Source organism: Anolis carolinensis, unplaced genomic scaffold (assembly GCF_035594765.1).
Source record: "Anolis carolinensis isolate JA03-04 unplaced genomic scaffold, rAnoCar3.1.pri scaffold_8, whole genome shotgun sequence".
Classification (NCBI taxonomy): domain Eukaryota; kingdom Metazoa; phylum Chordata; class Lepidosauria; order Squamata; family Dactyloidae; genus Anolis; species Anolis carolinensis.
In genome coordinates, this window is record NW_026943819.1 from 15,204,330 (window position 1) to 15,224,571 (window position 20,242).

Genomic DNA, 20,242 nt, shown 5'->3' on the forward strand with positions numbered 1-20,242 from the left:
GGGACTCCTGAGTACTTGTGAGAAAATTCTAACTTTGCTTTTCGGTTCTCTTTTTCAGCAACGTTCAACAGTGGCCTCCATGATGCACAGACAGGAGACTGTCGAGTGTCTGAAAAAGTTCAATGCCAGAAGGAAGCTCAAGGTAACAGTAGCCATTCTTAACAACTGTGGGAAAAACACAAGGGTCTAAATACCTAGGCATTTCCAGCAACGATTTCCTTTTCTCAGACTTGTAACTAAAATGATTTTGTTGTTTGTTTGTGGTTCTGTGTCTTTGTCACTCTATTCTTTTTCAAGTCAAGCAAATCAGTCTTCTCCTTATAATCCGTGTTACCTCTCCTCTGTCACTGAGTCACACTTTCCATGTTTTGATCTAGCTCCTGTTGTTTTTCTCTGTCAATTACATTATCCTCATCAAAACAAAGACTGCCGCAATAAATATCAATCAGAATTTCTTTGTGCTCTTTTCTAATTTACTTTTTCCCAGCCTGCTAATTTGAACTTGTTCATTTTATTCGAGCCCTACAATTTCATTCAATCCCATTGCTGCATCATCTCCTTTCCCTTTGCCTGCACTTTAAACTCCTGGACCCTAATACCTAAATGTATATTATGTAACATTTGGTTTACTTGAGCTGTTTTTGTCATTAACTGAGTTGTTTTAGATTTGTTTGTCCACTTGGGTGCTAAATCCATGTTTTAGTATGATTATCATTTTATACCTTTGTTATGTTTAGAGTGTTGAATTTTAATATCTGTGTCTGTATTTTTTGATGTTTTTATTTGGTTCGCTGTTTTTGGCCCCATGTAAGCCGCCCCGAGTCCCTTTGAGGAGATGGAGGTGGGGTATAAAAATAAAGTATTATTATTATTATTATTATTATTATTATTATTATTATTATTATTATTATTATTGTATGACACAGCAAACAAGATATGCTGGATTTCATATCACAGAATCACAAGTCGAACACTTCCCAAGTGTCTAGGACTGTGTGATGTATTTTCGAATGATGAGCACAGGTCCCAGCAGGGTGACCTGCCGGCTGAGATCTTTTGGCACGGCACCCTATTATTATTATTATTATTATTATTATTATTATTGTATGACACAGCAAACAAGATAGATATGCTGGATTTCATTATTATTATTATTATTATTATTATTATTATTATTATTATTATTATTATATGCATCTTGTACAATTCAAATGACTTTTTCAAATAACCTGAGCAATGCTGTGTAGCCAAGCTAGTGTGTGTGTATGTATTTATAAATCTATCTATCTATCTATATATAGAATTGTTGTATGTATTCCAGGCTGTATGGCCATGTTCCAGAAGTGTTCTCTCCTGACGTTTCACCTACATCTATGGCAGACATCTCAGAGGTTGTGAGGCATGGAGAAACTAGGTAAGGAAGGTTAATATTTATCCCTGGAGAGTCCAGGGTGTGAGGATAGTTCTTTGTCAGTTGGAAGTCAGCGTGAATGTTACAGTTAATCACCTTAATTAGCACAGGAAAGGTTTGTCTCTTGCCTGGGGGGCATCCATTGTTCAGAGTCATTAGCCGTCCCTTACACCCTGGACTCTCCACAGATATATATTAACCTTCCTTGCCTAGTTTCTCCATTCCTCACAACCTCTGAGGATGCCTGCCATAGATGTGGGCGAAACGTCAGGAGAGAATACTTCTGGAACATGGCCATACATGTTGAATACATACAACAACCCTGTGATCCCGGCCATGAAAGCCTTCGACAACACACACACACACACACACACACACACATAAACAAACTGTTTTTATTTTCTTTTTTAGGGTGCAATTCTTACTACTATGCTGGCAACAAGAAACTTTTCAGGTGAGAGCTTTGTTTTGATAAATTAAGAGAAATGAAAAAAAAATAAACACTCTAATTTCTATCCTTTTTTAGTGGAAGAAAAAACACACACAAAGCATGTTCTCACTGAGGCAAGCTTTAAGCGAGGGGCTCACAAACACAACCACAATCGAAGCTGCTCCACTAATACTGATCGCGTTAATTAACCATAGGAATGTGTCAGCCATCCTCGTTCATCTTATGCTGCTGTTCTCTGCCATATGTAAAGTTATATATTGAGATATCCAGAAACTACATTACATTTTGGAATTTAACATGGACGAAGTATAGGAGAAAATATTTACCATATGCAGTTGAAAGCCACACCCCAAATACCACATCTCACATAGTCACTATTCAAATCTAGGCACTTACCATAGCAATGAAGGAGCTTTGCAACTCCTTCCCCACTAAATTCTGCCGCTTGCTTCCTCAAACACTTGTTTCCAACAGTGGGGGCGTGGCTGGCAACACAGCGTTTTGGCGATGCTGCGCAGCTGTGGGAAGGGGGAAGAGTTGACGATGGAGGTGGCAGAATTTAGTGGGGAAGGAGTTTCCAAGCTCATTTATCACTATGATAAGTGCCTAGATTTGAATGGCGACTACGTGAGATGTGGTATTTGGGTGTGGCTTTCAACTGCATATGGTTTTCTCCTATACTTTGTTCATTTTTAATTCCAAAATGTAATGTACTTTCTGGATAACCCTCGTACAAACAAATACACACCGAACCAATAAGCGAGAAGCTGAGGATGTCCTAGAATGCTCTTCTGTAGGCATCTAGCTAGGCATCCCCTCCCTCTGTACATATACACTCCCCCTTTCCCCTTCCTTTCCCTCCCTTACAGAAGTTTTACCCATTCAGACAAAGCAGTTGGATTCTCCCTCTGATCTTCAGAAATAGTTGGTGATCAAATCCTTGTCTCTTGTCTACCAACCCAGTCCGTAGTATACTGTACTCCAGGATGCCATTGAGGAAGAAGAGCTATTCCTGATCCCATTTTCTGGATTACATGCTGCGTTATCCCTCAAGCATACATTTCACTAACTTGGTAGCAACTTAATTCTGAATATATCCAATAGAGTTTGACTTAGTGTTAATCTTGTCCCTGGTGCCACTACATCTACCTCTTTCTCTTCCCTCCTTTTGCCTATGAAATGATGCTTCTACTATTTGAGTGCCTGCTCAGTTTAATTAGGTCATCTTATTTTGAAAAATCTTGCTAATATTATATAATATAACGTAATGTAACAATTTATCGCCTCAAGAGCACACATGTTGGGTTTGGGCGTATTATGCCTTCTGGTTGGTTTGAGCTTGGATTCAGAAGGACAGCGTGTCTTCTCGGCTACTTTTGGTGTTTCCTGTTCCATGCATCATCATCATGGAGGCATTTATTCTATAAATAAATAAAGTACTCTTATCATGGGGAGATGAGCGACCACCTCTGACTAGGGAAGTTTCAGAAATGTTAGGTCAGAAAATGGTAAGATGGCTGAGTAGATTCCTCAAGTAAGAATCCACCCAATCACACTGTTTCTCCCTCCTCACTCTCCTACAGGACTTTCTTTTCCCATCATTATTCATGGGCCTCACCAAGGCGCCATGAATTTACAATGACACAATCCATATCCTGTAATGAGGCCTAAGTTCTGTAAGCAGGGAAAACAATGTTCCTAATACTGTATAAAATATGTTGTGTCGACAGCAACGAAGTCGCATTCAAAATGCAGAATGCACTGTACTTTTGATGAGAATGAAGAACCACTTGGCAGGAATTAGTTTTCGCCTGAGAAACAGTCAAATTGTCATTTTGAAGACGTTCAGGAGAGAAAGTTCTCCATAGGTTATTGGAAAAAGAAATAATTTGATGCAATTAAAGTGAAATAAAATAAATCCCAGGCTTTATATTCTGTTCCAAACCTCTCAGTGCCGATGAAGTTTCACTGAATCGCCTGGATTTTTTATTTAGGAAGCCCCAGGGTTCGAATTCCTCCGTGATCTTGACAACAGCTGCAAAATAGGCAATGAATATTATGCACCTGTTTCTGAGTAATTCCATAACTGCAAAATTTTACAAACTTTTCTGCAGCCACAGAGTTACAGAGTAAACAACAGACCTGGTTAATTCAAAGCCTCCAAACTTGGCATTTGTGGAGTAATTTCTCAGTCAAAGGCTTAACAGAATCATAGTTTTAAAAAAGCAGAAGCAATACTAAATATTAATACAGTAGAGTCTCACTTATCCAAACCTCGCTTATCCAAGCCTCTGGATTATCCAAGCCATTTTTGTTGTCAATGTTTTCAATATATCGTGATATTTTGGTGCTAAATTCGTAAATACAGTAATTACAACATAACATTACTGCGTATTGAACTACTTTTTCTGTCAAATTTGTTGTATAACATGATGCTTTGGTGCTTAATTTGTAAAATCATAACCTAATTTGATGTTTAATAGGCTTTTCCTTAACCCCTTCTTATTATCAAAGATAATCTCTTATCCAAGCTTCTGCCGGCCCGTTTAGCTTGGATAAGTGAGACTCTACTGTATATCATGCGACCATGGTGCTTAGTATTCTAAAGAAGCTTTGAAGCTAACTTTTAGGATGGTGCATGAGCCACATACTTCTTTCAATGTGTGGTGTAATCTCAGGTCCAGCTGTAAGAATTACTCCTTGACATTCTACACATATTACCATTTCTTGTACATTTCACAGCATTGGGTTAATTCTCATGGCATGACTCCCCTTCCGTGCCTTTCCTCGGGATATAAGAATATCCTCTAGGTCTGCTCTTGAGCCTGTGACCAGGTTGCATTGTTTCCAGCCTGATATTGAATGGGTGAGTTTTCCAAAGCAGAGGAATCCGGTTTCGGAACGGCTTTGGATTGGATGCAAAAGATCCACGGATTGTGTAAAAGTGAATGCACATTTGCTACCAATCGTCAGGTCTCTACATCTCAACTTTAACTCTAATCTTTTTCTGCTTCCTTTGTCTCCTTTCTTTCCCTGTTTTTACTTTCCCTCTGTCTTTCTCTTTCTCTCTGCTCTTCTCGAACTCTTCCCCATCCTTTCCCCTGTTTTGCTGTCCTTTATTTCTGTTTCCCAACCTGGTGCTAACAGTGGGCAGACAGACCACCGCTCCTGCCACAATGTCTGCAGCAGCAGCAGCCTCCGGTGCCACCATGGGGTTGGTGGAGCAAGGTAGATGTGTCCCAAAGAGACCCCCCTCACTCGCCCCTCCTCACATTGAAACGAGCGCATGTTGTGTCATTCACCATCAGCACTTCATCCCGTCTTATTTGAGAGTCGAGGGACAGCAGCTTTGAAAACCAGGAGCTCATACTGTCAGGGCCACATCTGAAGTGTTTTGTCTGTCAGGAGTCAATTCCTGCTCCATTCCTGGAAACAGTGTCATGAGAAGGTCTTGGAAAAATGAATGGAAAAAGGATATTTTCGAGTGATTGGTGACAGTGGTAGTACAGGAGCAGCCTTCAACTTTCTTGGAGGAGTTTTGTGTTTGGATATTATTGTGGCATGTCTTCCAAATACAATACAGTGTTCCCTCACTACTTTGCGGTTCGCTTTTTGCGGATTTGCTGTTTCGCGATTTTCCAATAAACCCTAAAATAATATTATAAATCATAAAAAATTACAATTTACGGTGTAAGTAACAAAGGAGAAGGCAAAGGGAGAAAAAAGGAGCCCAAGCGGCAACGGGAGGAGAAGGAGGCGATTTATGAACACACGATTGGTTGATAAAGACTTAAAATAGTGTATAACTACTAAAATAATGTATAAATATATAGCGTCCCTACTTCACAGATTTTCACTTATTGTGGGTGGTCCTGGAACCTAACTCCTGCGATAAGCGAGGGAACACTGTATATACTATCAAGTTTCTGTTTGATGTGTTTATGGGCATTGAATATTTGCCCTATGTGTGTATAATGTGATCCGCCCTGAGTCCCCTTCGGGGTGAGAAAGCTGGAATATAAATACTGTAAATAAATAAATACATACATAAGTGATTATTGGTGAAAAAATAGGCAAATGACTAAATAGGTGAACAGCATTTAAGAAAAAGCTTGTGTTTCTTACATGAGAAGTATCTCACCCAGAGCTTTGGAAAGTTACTTTTGGGCTACAATTCCCAGAATTCCACTGGAGGAATTTATGGTAAATTAGTTCAGAAAGAAAACTGTTCAAAATCTGCTTTTACCCATCAATCAATGATGGGTCAGCCCATTTTACAGCGAATAATACTCTTAAGGGAAATGTTTTCATTATGATAGGAAAAGCAACCATCTGGGAGTATGCATTTCCATATTATTTTGTATACAGATTTTTATTTATTTATTTACAGTATTTATATTCCTCCCTTCTCACCCCGAAAGGGGCTCAGGGCAGATCACAGAACATACATATGCGGCAAACATTCAATGCTGTTTATACACTGACAAGACAGAAAATTGTACATAGATAGAGAGAGATATAGGCATCGCTCCATCTCTCTGCCAAAGAGCTTTGTTCATAAACTTCCTCCTTTTGATCAAATCACTGGCATTTCCCTGGCATTTCCTTATGGGTGCCTTAATACCCCGCCATTTTAAGCTGTCCCTATTTATCTACTCACATTTTGCTTTCGAACTACTAGATAGGTGGAAGCTGGGCTAAAGATCAGGAGCTCAACCTGACCTGAGCTTCAAGCTGTCAATCTCTCGATTGACAAGTTTTACTGCAGCTGGTGGTTTAACCTGCTGTTCTAAAGCCTGGTCAGTTCCTACGTTCTAGACATGCTTGTGTATAAATCAAAAAAATGCCAAAAAATTGAGCCCAAAAGCCCTGGGTTGGCTATACATGGGTCAAGGTGGCCCCTCTGTCTATTTATGGCCTTTTGTAATTCCTACTCACAAAAATGATGGCAGTGGGGAGATTAGAAAAGGTCAGAATAAAAAACCCTATCCTTTTGATTTTTCTATCATAGCATCAGCTCTTTAAAGCTTACCCAACAAGGCAGGGAGAGTGAACAAGGCTGAGAGAAACTGAAAAAAAGCCCCTACGCATTCTGCTTTTCTGAAATGTCCAAGTGCCATACCAGAAAGCACTGATCATGGCTTTTTACCTAGCAGTTTGCCCTTTGTAGAAGGCTGGGCTGCCTGAGATTACTTCATTTCCAGTACTTCGGTTTCCTTTAAGTGATGGTGGATGAGCTGAATGTCCACAGCAATGCTATCCCAAGGGCAGAAAGAGTGAGATAGAGATGATGTCTTGGATGGGATGGAGATTCTATCCCTGGAGCGGTTTTGTCTTGTCATCTGAACAGGTTCGCTAATGGTTTTGCATCTTTAAATACTCGCAGAATAGTTATTTTCACGGTTAGAATAGCTATGCTGGAGTTCTTTAATTGGCAGCAGTGAAGCACAGTTACTGGCATTTAGTTCCATTTGTCATGGCAACACTTTGGGTGCTGCTTCATTAACAAGCACAGGCACATTGCCTTTGATCCTTTCACAGGAATTTCAGAATGTTTTGTACTTTGATACCTGGCTATTCACACTGATTGGGAGTATGTACATTCATAATCCAGATACACACACACAAAATGCCCTTGTTATTCGCTTGCTATAGCAATTGGAGAAAGTTAGGTTATTTCTTACACAGAACCACTGTTCATTAAATGTCACCTGTAGGTGTCATTCTCTTATACACATGGTATATTCTCATCTTCCTGATCTCAGCCATTAATGCTTGCACTCTGGGCATCACAACAAGTGGCTTGGCTTTCTCTGAACTTCTATTTATGCATCAGGTAGAACAGGAATGAGCAAAGTGTGGCCTGTTGTTATTTTAATCCCCCCTCCCCCCTTTTCAATTGACCCCAGATATTATCTAAGGCTTGTGAAAGGGAAATTATTTTGGAGTCACTCTTTGTTATTTAAAAATACCTCTCCTGGACCTAAAATATGACAAAAAGATCCCCTCGGGGTATTTGGGTACAGTTTAAACATTTTTGTGGTATTCCCAAGTTAACACCTCCCAACAAAGGATTCCCCCAGGCAGGAAGCAGCCAGGCATTAAAGCTGCAAGGCTATTCAATGTCAATCAAGCTGGCCAGTTGCGACATGCACACTTGCCTCAGGCAGACAAGAGCTCTTTCTCACACCCTGGACATTATTCCACAGATATATAAACCCCACTTGCCTAGTTTCCAACAGGCCTCACAACCTCCGAGGATGTCTGCATAGATATGGGCGAAACATCAGGAAAGAATGCTTCTGGAACATGGCCATAGAGCCCAAAAAACTCACAGCAACCCAGTGATTCCAGCCATGTAGCCATTGAGACCAGAGTTCTTGGTTGCATATTTTGTTAGTTTGAAGGCGTTGTGGACTAATACTGTTCTCTGTCTTGTACGCTTATGTTGTCCTGATATTATGCTCTACTTTAGTCCTACGATCAGTTATGCTTGGCAGGTATGATTCAGCACCTATCAAAGGAAGGAAATTAGATGTGACATTTAATGTTTATCTCGACAATCTTGACCACGCTTGGATCAGTGGGAGAAATTCCCACTGATTTAAGTACATTTAATAATAATAATAATAATAATAATAATAATAATAATAATAATAATAGCAAGCCATCAGAACAAATGCAATTAATGCCAAGATCGAAAAATCAGCTGATGACCCAAAATGCAGACTGTGCAAGGAAACCGACGAAACCATTGATCATATCCTCAGCTGCTGTAAGAAAATCGCACAGACAGACTACAAACAGAGGCACAACTATGTGGCCCAAATGATTCATTGGAACTTATGCCTCAAGTACCACCTGCCCAGCAGTAAAGAACTGGTGGGATCACAAACCTGCAAAGGTTGTGGAAAATGAGCACGCAAAGATACTGTGGGACTTCCAAATCCGGACTGACAAAGTTCTGGAACACAACACACCAGACATCACAGTTGTGGAAAAGAAAAAGATTTGGATCATTGATGTTGCCATCCCAGGTGACAGTCGCATTGACGAAAAACAACAGGAAAAACTCAGCCGCTCTCAGGACCTCAAGATTGAACTTTAAAGACTCTGGCAGAAACCAGTGCAGGTGGTCCCGGTGGTGATGGGCACACTGGGTGCCATGCCAAAAGATCTCAGCCGGCATTTGGAAACAATAGACATTGACAAAATCACGATCTGCCAACTGCAAAAGGCCACCCTACTGGGATCTGCACGCATCATCCGAAAATCCATCACACAGTCCTAGACACTTGGGAAGTGTTCAACTTGTGATTTTGTGATACGAAATCCAGCATGTCTATCTTGTTTGCTGTGTCATACAATAAAATACTTTATTTATATTCCACTCTATCGCCCCGAGGGGACTCAGAGCAGATTACAGGTATATAATATAACAAACATCCAATGCCGTTATACAATTTACAGAGACAGACAATACATAAACAGAGGAAAGCTTCCCTCGTACATTTCTGGCATCTGGACTCTGTGTTAGACTCGGCCATAGGGAGGTGCTGTTATTCCATTTTTCCATGCCGAGGAGCCTGTCAATCGAACTTTTTACATCCCCGCTAAAGCAGTACCTATTTATCTACTAACGTTGCTGTTTTTGAACCGCTAGGTAGGCAGAAGCTAGGCTGACGGCAGGAGCTCATCCCACCCGTGGCTGTAATGATTACAGTCAGGTCTTTGGAAACATTGTCTCCAGATCCACGGATTTGGCCAACCGCAGGGCTTAGCACCCCTTTCCACTTGCTTTTTGGACCTTGTCACATCTCTGTTGACTTTGCAGTGTCCATCATCAGACGTTTGTTCGCAGGTCTCTGACAAGCAGTCTGGCTCATACCTCGTTTATTGTTCATTATATTTATATGTTAATATGTGATTTTAACAATTGCAGATTTTGGCCCCAGAACCTGGCCCCAGAACCAATCTCCTGCATATTCAGAGGATATTTGGCTTTTTATTATCTTCAGTTATATCATTATATCTTGATTTGGTTATGTCTTAACCCCTTTTGGTTAGGGGTCAACTGGCAGCTCAGCTACTTGGACCTTAGACAGTTATTATAGCCTAACCTAAGTCTCCTGTGTGAAAAATGATCAAGAGAGGAAGCTGGAAGCATTTCTACAAGGATAGATGCAATGATTTCTTTATAATCAATATGTGCTTGTTGCACATAGGCAGTGTGCAGAATATTTCTGAAAATACAAAGTGGTTCAGGCTGTAGAAGAAATGTCCAAGGCTGGGTTTGGAAATTAGCCACAGAAGAAGTGTATGCTTGTGAGAAAGAACAGGTCCCTTCTGTATCCACTAAACAAGGACAGTTCTTGGGGTGTGCAGACAAGGGTCCCCTTAACACCCCTTTCATGCCAGTTTCCCAGCGAATGTGTGTCTTAGCCGTTGCCCTGTCTGCACCCAGCTTGGCCTGCAGGTTGAATGTGGGAAATGGTGCATGACTTCTGTGTAACTCAGGTGCATGCTCCAGGATCTTGGCCAGTCTGTTATTTCCTCTGATGATGGGCGAGGGCTTCTGCTTATATCTGTGTTCATGTTGGTACTGCATGTGGGGAAAGGGATGTGCATGGCAGCAGCCGTATGGTCTAATCTAAACTAATCCAGCTAATATTACTGGCACTCTGGAAACGCTATTTAGGGTTGCAGTGTGAACGAAATAAAACAAAGAAGCCAATAAGAAATGTACAGCAACACAAAACAATGCTTACACTGAGTCTGTTTTTCAAAGTATTGCGCCCACTTAAGCTTACAAAATAGCAGGGCTGGGGGGAGGTGATTTGGCAAGTTAAAATTTAAAAGAGGCAAGCCTGTCTGACTTGACTCTTAAGTTGCAAAGGAATCAAGGCGGAAGTAAAGGGATGTAGACTATGATATAAAAATAGATTCCAGATGAAAGGAAAGCTGAAAATAGATTTCGATGATTGAGGATTCAGTAAAAGTGATAACTTTGAAAACTTTCACATATTTCCACAGCATATCAGTAGAACTTAGCCTATTATTATCTGGAAATAGCACTGCTTTACCACTTTATATACAATTCCTGTTTATAGTGCTGTGTTCAAAGTTTCGGTTTATTTTGATTTAATTGGAGACCTAATTACATCCTGCATTGACTATATTGTAGTGCCCACCTAGCTCAGACTGCAATTCTATATGTCAGCCTTCCTCAGCCAGCTGCTTTCTGCAGATACAGAACTACAATTCCTATCAGTCTCAAACAGACAGGAAACAATCAGGGCCAGCTAACACCTCCCATCAAAGGATTCCCCCAGGTAGAAAGCAGCCAGGCTTTGAAACTGCAAGGTCATTCAATGCTAGTCAAGCTTGCCAATTGAAACTTTCACACTTGCCTCAAACAGACAAGCGTTCTTTCTCCCATCCTGGATATTCCACAGATATATAAACCCCACTTGCCTAGTTTTCAACAGACCTCACAACCTCGGAGGATGCCTGCCATAGATGAGGTGAAACGTCAGGAAATAATCCTTCTGGAACATGGCCATACAGCCCGGAAAACTCACAGCAAACCAACATATCAATTTGTCCTGTACTTATGTAGGATACCAGGTTCTGGAAGGTTGTTTTGTACTATAAGTACCATTTAACTTATTGGGTTTAGCTTTGAGTAAGCATATCTAGGACTGCTTTTTAATGTAGCCTGGTTTATCGTAATATTAATTAGGTGCTAAGAGATATGTAAAGTTTTATAAGTAGAAGATCTTTGATTCTAGGTTTTGAAACTTGAAGAAAAAAAGCTCATGAAGAGTCCCATAGTCCGATGGCAGTACTGTTTGTCTGAAAGCTCATGATGCAGCAACTTGGTTGAAGTCAGATCTGGGGATGATCAGTAGGAGATTGGTTTGAAAACAAATATATGCCATGTTATGTTCCAAGCTGAAATAAAAAAAAACTGTGGCACTTAATTTATTTACTTCAAACCACCCAATAGACAAATTTCCCCATGTGCATAGATACAATGTAAATGCAAATGACTAGGTAGGGATTAAATGAACAAAACCTGATAGCAGGATGAAACCGGCAGCAGCACACGACAAAGCCAAAAGAGCTAATAGCATGGCTAAAGCAGTGCAAAGAAGAAAACATGTTCACAAAATAGCACAGAAAATACAAAAGGGTGTCACATAGCACTGAAAAGATTTTAATGTAAGTCCAAAGTGAATCTCTCTGGAGAAGGCATTCCCACACACCATACCACTATTTCAAAGGCTTCCATATGTGCAAAGACGGGTGCCAGCTGGACTGCTGACCTAAAGGTTGGGTTGCTGACCTGAAGGTTGCCGGTTTGAATCCGTAGATGGGGTGAGCTCCCATCTGTCAACTCTAGCTTGCAGGGACATGAGAGAAGCTTCCCAGCAGGGTGGTAACACATCTGGGCTTCCTCTGGGCAATGTCTCTGTAGACGGCCAATTCTCTCACACCAGAAGCGACTTGCAGCATGCTCTCAGGTTGCTTTTGACACAATAAAAAAATCCAAATAGTAAAATCTTTCTTTAATTATCTAAATGTGCATTCAGATGAGGACATGGCTTAGATGTTGTTTTGGGGTATAAGATCTAGAAAAGGTAGGATCAGTCAAAAGGGGAGTGCGCATATACATGATTTCCTATATATATGATTTCTAAAACATCCATATCTTCCCCTCTTTGATGCTCTGGAAGCTTGGGTCCACTCAAGTCATGCTCAAACTGAACTCAAATTTGCATTGAAGTAAAACAAAGAGACACTGTACCTATACATTTAATGATTAGAAAGAAATAAAAAGAGATACAGCAACAAATATAAATGCTTTTACACTCCTTCAATTGAATGGAGATGCAGATCCATGTGCAACTAATCCCCAGATATGTAGGGATTCAAGACAAAATAATTGGGAAAAGAAGTATAGGTGGAAACAAATCTTACATACCCTTTAACAACATTTTTCTAAAATGAAAATCGCATATCCCTTTGGAGCAGTGGTTCTCAACCTGGGGGTCCCCAGATGTTGTTGGCCTACAACTCCCATAAATCCCAGCCAGTTTACCGGCTGTTAGGATTTCTGGAAGTTGAAGGCCAAAAACATCTGGGGATCCCAGGTTGAGAACCACTGCTTTGGAGGTTCACATAGTTCATGGACTTGGTCAAGATGCCAGCAAATCTAATCTTGTAGCCTACCATAGGCAAAAATGAAATCCTTTCTGATCTGAAGAGTCTTAATGAAGGTGAGAGACATAAAAGTGTCTGCGTGATGAAGAAAATGTGAGGCACCTTGGCTATGTGATGATGTGTCACCTTACAAAACTCTTTTTTGACCGCAGCAACCCCATAGGCTACCATCTTTCCATTAACTGGTGGTTGTGTGGACCATTTCCTCCCTTTGTGTGTGAGCAAAGTCCTCTGTAGTGCTGCTTTTGTGGTGCTGGTGCTGCTGCTGCTTCTCTCCCCCTTAGTGTCAGATGAGGCCTTGGCCCTAGATGACTTGCTTTCTGTCTCAATACTTTTCTTCTCTCTTTCTCCCCATCTCTTCTCCAACCCTTCTTCTTACCTGCCTGTCTTTCTCGCCTTTCCTCTTCTGTAAATTTCTGTAAGGTAAGCAAACTTTTTGTCGGGTTCTGCCCTGTGGTGGTGATTTGATGTGGGGGAAAGTTGTTTTAAGAGGTCCTGGGTCCAGAAATGGAGTTATCTTGCTTCGCAGATGGTTCTGGTATTCACACTGATGTGTCTCCACAAAGCTCACTCAATGGATCCAAGAGAAGGTTGCTGCAACTTGGAGGTCTTAAAAAAATTACCCGTTGCAGTTTCTAAGCACAGTACAAGAAACTATACTTTGTTTTTCTAGGCACCGCTCTCTCTATATAATCCAACTCTCTGGAGGCCACTCCCAGCTTCCAGAAAGATCCGGATGATGGGCACCCATATCACTGGTGTTTTGAGTCCCAACTTTACCACACATGATCTGAGCATCCTTCCTGGTCCCTCTCAACCTTGCCATACATTTCATTTTCGTCCCTCCAGCTTTTCTGCCATACCATTCTTGGGTCTCTCCTCAGCCAAACAACAGTTTATTAAAAAAAAAAAAACAAGAGTGGAAATCAAAATAGACCAGGCTGAATTAATGCTATTATCTAACTGGATTTTGTGTCCTACTGTAATTATCCAATTAGTAATTGATCCACGATACTAGTGTCTGATGAGCCATGAGCCATTTGGACAAATGAGTGTGTGTTTTGCTATTACTTGTTTTAAATGGAAATTCGACATTACGGAGTCACCAAGGGAAGGGCTGTATAATTAGACACAGCAGCTTCACAGAGCAGAAAAAGTAAAAATGAGGAAGAAGAGTAATTTTAGAAAAGTTTTCTCTAAAACATGAAGAGAGTGTAATGCGGTAGCTTCATGGCATTGTCAGGTGACTGTCTTCTACTGCCTGATTTCCATCCAAAAATACCATCTCAGAAAGCCTGTGAAGCTCTGAACTTGAGGACAAGCTGCTTATTAGAAGATAAGGATTCCACGGATGACTCCTTGAAATAAGCTTGTACTAAAATTTATTTTGTAAAGAATTGGGAACTCTTAGTAATAAAGAATTGGTTGTGACCATTCTGGAAGATTATTCAGTTTGGCGAGGGGAATCTTGTAAATCTATTGCAGGAAGAAGAAAGAAACCAAGCACAGTTCAAAGACAAATAAGTTGCATTTATCAGAATCGTTTCTGCATTTATGAAAATACCTACAACTTAATGCTATTCCCAAAAGCTTGTCAAACAAAACCAGTTAGTCTTTATGGTGGCACAAGGCTGATCATGGTTTAAAGGTATTCAGTCCTTGTTAAGGAAAACTGGAATACACACATTGTATTCTCAATGCAGAGTCTTTACACAAATTTGACTAAGGTAAAGCTGATATGTATGTAGATAGGCTGGATGAAAACAAAAAACAGACAGCTGTGGGATTGGGAATGCATTTGCTCTATGGAATCAATAAAGTAACATCTGTAGGTTGTTTTCCCCAAGCCATGCTGATGAGATCTTTTGAGAGCCGATCCACAGAAGGATGCTGCCCCACTTTATGCAGAATGCCACTTTGTTCAGCTGAACACTGTGTCCTGCAAACACTCACTATTTGGACAGTGCACAGTTTGGACAAACCAAGTTGGACCCTAGCCAGTGGCAATTTGAGACACAGCAACAATCCAAGTAACATCATGTGAAACTTCCGTTTTACAGAAAGCATTGAAATCCTGCAATTGGTTGCCCTGAATTTGGGAAGTTGCCTATTTGTGACCATCCATACCTCTACTTTTGGCATTGGGGTATTTTGAGGCTCTGCCCACTTTCTTAGAACTTGGGATTTATCCTTTGTTTTCAACTCCTCTTTTTAACAGTTTGATGAGGAAACGGCATTTATGCAGCTTGTGTGATCCTTTTTTGCTACTTGAACAGCACAGAATATGTCTCAGGACACCAAAAGAGTTACCACTAAAGTCTCTTCTTTCCCTCCTTATGCAGCAGCTAAAAGTTTACTGAATAAGAAAGCTGACGGAGTGAAGGTAGGTATCCTTCTGGGGCTTTCCCTAATATATAATGTTGGGAGAACAGTAGGAGGCTAGGCTTTATGCTGTATTAACAAGAGAGATCATTTTATGTATATAGTGTTCTCTCACTTATCGTGGGGGTTAGGTTCCAGGACCACCCGCAATAAGTGGAAATCCGCAAAATAGGGGCACTATGTTTATTTTAATATTTATACATTATTTTAGTAGTTATACACTATTTTAAGTCTTTATCAACCAATTGTATGTTGATAAATCGCCTCCTCCTCCTCCTGTTGCCGCTTGGGCTCCTTTTCTCTCCCTTCAGCTCCTCCTTCCTCCCTTCCTTAGGCTGTAAATTGTAATTTTTTATGATTTATAATAGTCTTTTAGAGTTTATTGAAAAACCGTAAAACAGCGAATCCGTGAAAAGTGAACCGCGAAGTAATGAGGGAACACTGTACAGTGTTCTTGTTGCTTATATTATAAGCAAGAATAGTCAGAAATCATAGGTGGAAGAGGCTTACTTTTCTCTCAACTTGGCAGTTAGTTTATCTGCTGGAAAATATAGTTTGGGGATAAGGGGTCTTCTTTTTCACCATCGTTTAATTTATCTGTAATTGTCATATAGAATATGGTCCTATATGCCTTTTATGAGGTTTGAGTAATGTGAGAGTGGATCATCAGTTGGAAACTGCTTTGGGTTGGCTTCTGTTTCCAAAGTGTCTCTTTTGTGTGTGTGTCTCTTCTTCCTCAGCCTCAGACAAACAGCACCAAAGGCAGTGCCGGAGTTACCAGCCCCAAAGGGACTCTTCCTCCTGCCGCACTGGTACGGCTTCCTTGTACTTTTCATCCCTTGTGGTAAAAATTGTGGGATCATTGAGATACATACTACTTTGATAAGATAGTTTTGTACTTAAGATTTGCAGTTGACCTGTATGTGATTTCAGATTATACCTGTTCTGCATTGTCTGGCCCTGACATGACATGTGTCTGGCCCTGACATGACATGTGTGATACTCATTGTGACTCCCTTGCATTGTTTTGTGGTATTGTTAAAGAGGGGAGGAATAATTTGATTTTTGTGTGTGTCAGGAGCGACTTGAGAAACTACAAGTCGCTTCTGGTGTAAGAAAATTGGCCGTCTGCAAGGATGTTGCCCAGGGGACGCCCAGATGTTTTTATGTTTTTACCATAATAATAATAATAATAATAATAATGCCGTGCCCAAAGATCTCAGCTGGCATTTGGAAACAATAGACATTGACAAAATTACGATCTGCCAACTGCAAAAGGCCACCCTACTGGGATCTGCGCGCATCATCGGAAAATACATCACACAGTCCTAGACACTTGGGAAGCGTTCGACTTGTGATTTTGTGATACGAAATCCAGCATATCTATTTTGTTTGCTGTGTAATAATAATAATAATAATAATAATAATAATAATAATAATAATAATAATAATAATAATAATAATAATTTGTTTCTTTTTATATTACGCCCTATCTCCCCAAAGGGATATAGGGTGGCTCACATGGGGTCAAGCCCAACAACATACAATAAAATACACAATATAAAATACAACAATATAAAATACATAACAATACATAACATACCATCCTTTTGGGAGGCTTCTCTCATGTCCTCGCATGGAGCTGGAGCTGATAGAGGAAGCTCATCCGTGCTCTCCCCGGGTTGGATTCGAACCTGGCAGCCTTTAGGTCAGCAACCCAACCTTCAAGTCGCAAGGCTTTAATCCACTGCACCACGTGAGGCTTCTAACTTGATCTTGAACTCATGAGACAACTAATGTCTTTGCTGTCAGTGTAGTTAGTATCATCAACTTATAACCATCTCATCCTTAAATGACTGCAGTGTAAACAGTCATATTTTGCTGTAACAATATTGTGCCATAGTGCATTGCTCTGATCCTAAGTGCCAATTTGGGGTCTGCTTAAAGCCAGAGTTAAGAAGCAAGGACAAGGATGCTTATTATTTGTGGCCACAAACAACAAAAGAGAGGTCTCATATTGCCTTTTCAAATCTCCATTCACCAGAGTCCTATTGGACACTGTTGTTTCTGCAACTATAACTCAAAAGCCACATTTCCTTTGGGACTGGCAAAGCTATGCAATCCATAGGATCATTTGGGTGATAACAGTCAGGTACAGTAGAGTCTCACTTATCCAACATAAACGGGCCGGCAGAACGTTGGATAAGCGAATATGTTGCATAATAAGGAGAGATTAAGAAAAAGCCTATTAAACATCAAAATAGGTTATGATTTTACAAATTAAGCACCAACATATCATGTTATACAACAAATTTGACAGAAAAAGTAGTTCATTAGACATTAATGCTATGTAGTAATTACTGTATTTATGAATTTAGCACCAAAATATCACAATGCATTGAAAACATTGACTACAAAAATGCGTTGGATAATCCAGAATGTTGGATAAGTGAGACTCTACTGTATTAGGAATGCCGTGAAATGTGACATTGTCAGATTGCCCAATCAACAGTTGTTGACATTATAGCATCTACTGAGGATATAAACAATTTTTTTTTCAATAAGCAGCTTACTTTAAAGAAAACATTGTGCACAATAATAAATAATAATAAAACTTTATAGGCCGTCCTGTCTCCCCTGGGGGACTTGATAGCCCAATCTTGTTTTTGCCACTGAGCAAAAGCAATAGCCCAATCTTGTTTTTGCCACTGAGCAAAAGCAATAGCCCAATCTTGTTTTTGCCACTGAGCAAAAGCAATAGCCCAGTCTTGTTTTTGCCGCTGAGAAAGATAGCTATGGATGTATTAGTTCTAGATTTTGTTTGATTTTTTCTTATCCACTCATAAATACAAAAACATATTTAATGTTTCAACTGTGCTAGGCAAAAGCATGCTTTCTTAACTATTCTTAACCTGTTTTTCTTGCAAATCTCTTAATTAGTTAGATAATAAAGCATAGGTTAGTAAGTTATCAGTGTTCTAGAGCGGGCCAACTTGGGTTCTCTAGATGTTTTGGACTTCAACTCCCATCATTCCTAACAGCCTCAGGCCCTTTCCTTTTCCCCCTCGGCCGCTTAAGCGGCCGAGGGGGAAAAGGAAGGGGCCTGAGGCTGTTAGGAATGATGTGAGTTGAAGTCCAAAACACCTGGAGGGCCCAAGTTGGCCCATGCCTGCTCTAGAATTATCAGACTCCTAAAGGTAGGAGTCACATAGGGATGTATGTCATACTTTCTGACATATCCAGTAATATACTATATGTGGCTCCTTCTAACAACCCATTAAGGAGTAGCCCACTTGTTTTAGCTCTGAAGAATGAGCTGAAATTCTGCTAATGCCTATGTCTTAATTTATAAAACAAGCACTACATAAGGTGGCACGAACCTTTTAAGATTAAGAATAGCTGGAAGCAGGAGTCGAGGATTTCCCCAGAGAGAACATCTATTTGCAAGCGTTCTCCTCGAGTGGGATGTGTTGAGCTGGAATTGCTCGTCACTTGCCGAACACAAGCATAAGGTCACGGTGACAATTAAATAATGTGCTTTTAAAAGGAAGTCGGATTTGAAGTGTGGCTGCGATAGATCAACTTTAATAGTTGCCCTAGTTTTTTTTTCACACATAGACTCGACAGAGGTGGGGGAAAATCCCAATTAGGCATTTCTGCAGTTCCGCACGTAAGACAAGAAGCGAGGGCAGCCATCTCGTCTTATAACTTCATCCTGTCAGTCCGTGTTTACTTTAATGTTGGTCATAAACACAGCCATCTGGGTAGATGTTAAGCATTGGTGACTTTTTGTTTCTGAACTAATGCTGCATGAGAAAACATAGATATCTGTCTTAGTTTTAACAACCTTAATACATTATTTCTGAGTGGGAGTTCAGATTGTTGATTTTTTTCCAGTAAGAGCTGGCATTTTCCATGGCTTTTTTATCATGTTAGAAGCGACTTGAGAACATACTGCAAGTCGCTTCTGGTGTGAGAGAATTGGCCGTCTACAGAGAAGTTGCCTAGGGAATGTATTAACTGGGAGGCTTCTCTCATGTTCCCGCAAGCTAGAGCTGACAGATGGGAGCTCACCATGTCTTATTTATTTACTTATTTATTTATTTACAGTATTTATATTCCGCCCTTCTCACCCCGAAGGGGACTCAGGGCGGATCACATTACACATATAGGCAAACATTCAATGCCTTTTAACATAGAACAAAGACAAGACAAACATAGGCTCCGAGCGGGCCTCGAACTCATGGCCTCCTGGTCAGAGTGATTCATTGCAGCTGGTTGCAGCTGGCTTGCTGTCCCGCCTGCGCCACAGCCTGGGTCTTACAGATTTGAACTGGCAACCTTCAGGTCAGCAATCCAACCTTCAAGTCAGCAGTTCAACCAGCACAAGGGTTTAACCCATTGCGCCACAGTGGCTGTTAGATATGCATGTGGATGTTATCAGTCACATTTTGGGACCAATGGTCAGCATGCTCTCCTTAGAAGGTTGTCTGGCTTGAATGCCTCCCAAAATAGGTTTTATAGATGAATGAATTTCTGAAAACAACTCAAATTTTCATTATCTTTGATGTTATATTGTCCATTGTCTTTCACTCTCTTCGTGCTGTACAATGTGGCCAGTTTCTTCAAATGATTTCTGAAATTGTCGTACTGCAAATTGACTTGGCTGGCTCCTTTGATCTCTGGTGTTCATTTCAAAAACCTGTTGTGTCTGTTATGTTGGTCTAGAGGCTTAGAAATCATGTTTACTCCTTCAATATGTGAAAACTTGC

The 20,242-nt window shown here is 40.4% G+C and overlaps 1 protein-coding gene across 12 annotated transcripts in view; it reads left to right on the forward strand.

Moving 5' to 3' along the window:
- Positions 1–20,242, forward strand: part of camk2b (calcium/calmodulin dependent protein kinase II beta) — a 178,968-nt gene that overhangs the window by 127,188 nt on the left and 31,538 nt on the right. For 4 of the 12 annotated variants that reach the window (XM_062960773.1, XM_062960769.1, XM_062960768.1 and 1 more), the window contains exons 11-15: positions 59–142; positions 1,823–1,865; positions 5,010–5,090; positions 15,431–15,471; positions 16,211–16,282. In XM_062960773.1, coding sequence (XP_062816843.1) covers positions 59–142; positions 1,823–1,865; positions 5,010–5,090; positions 15,431–15,471; positions 16,211–16,282 — 321 coding nt within the window. The remainder of the gene's footprint in view (positions 1–58; positions 143–1,822; positions 1,866–5,009; positions 5,091–15,430; positions 15,472–16,210; positions 16,283–20,242) is intronic. The other 8 variants (XM_008116015.3, XM_008116008.3, XM_008116011.3 and 5 more) reach the window with 5 other exon arrangements.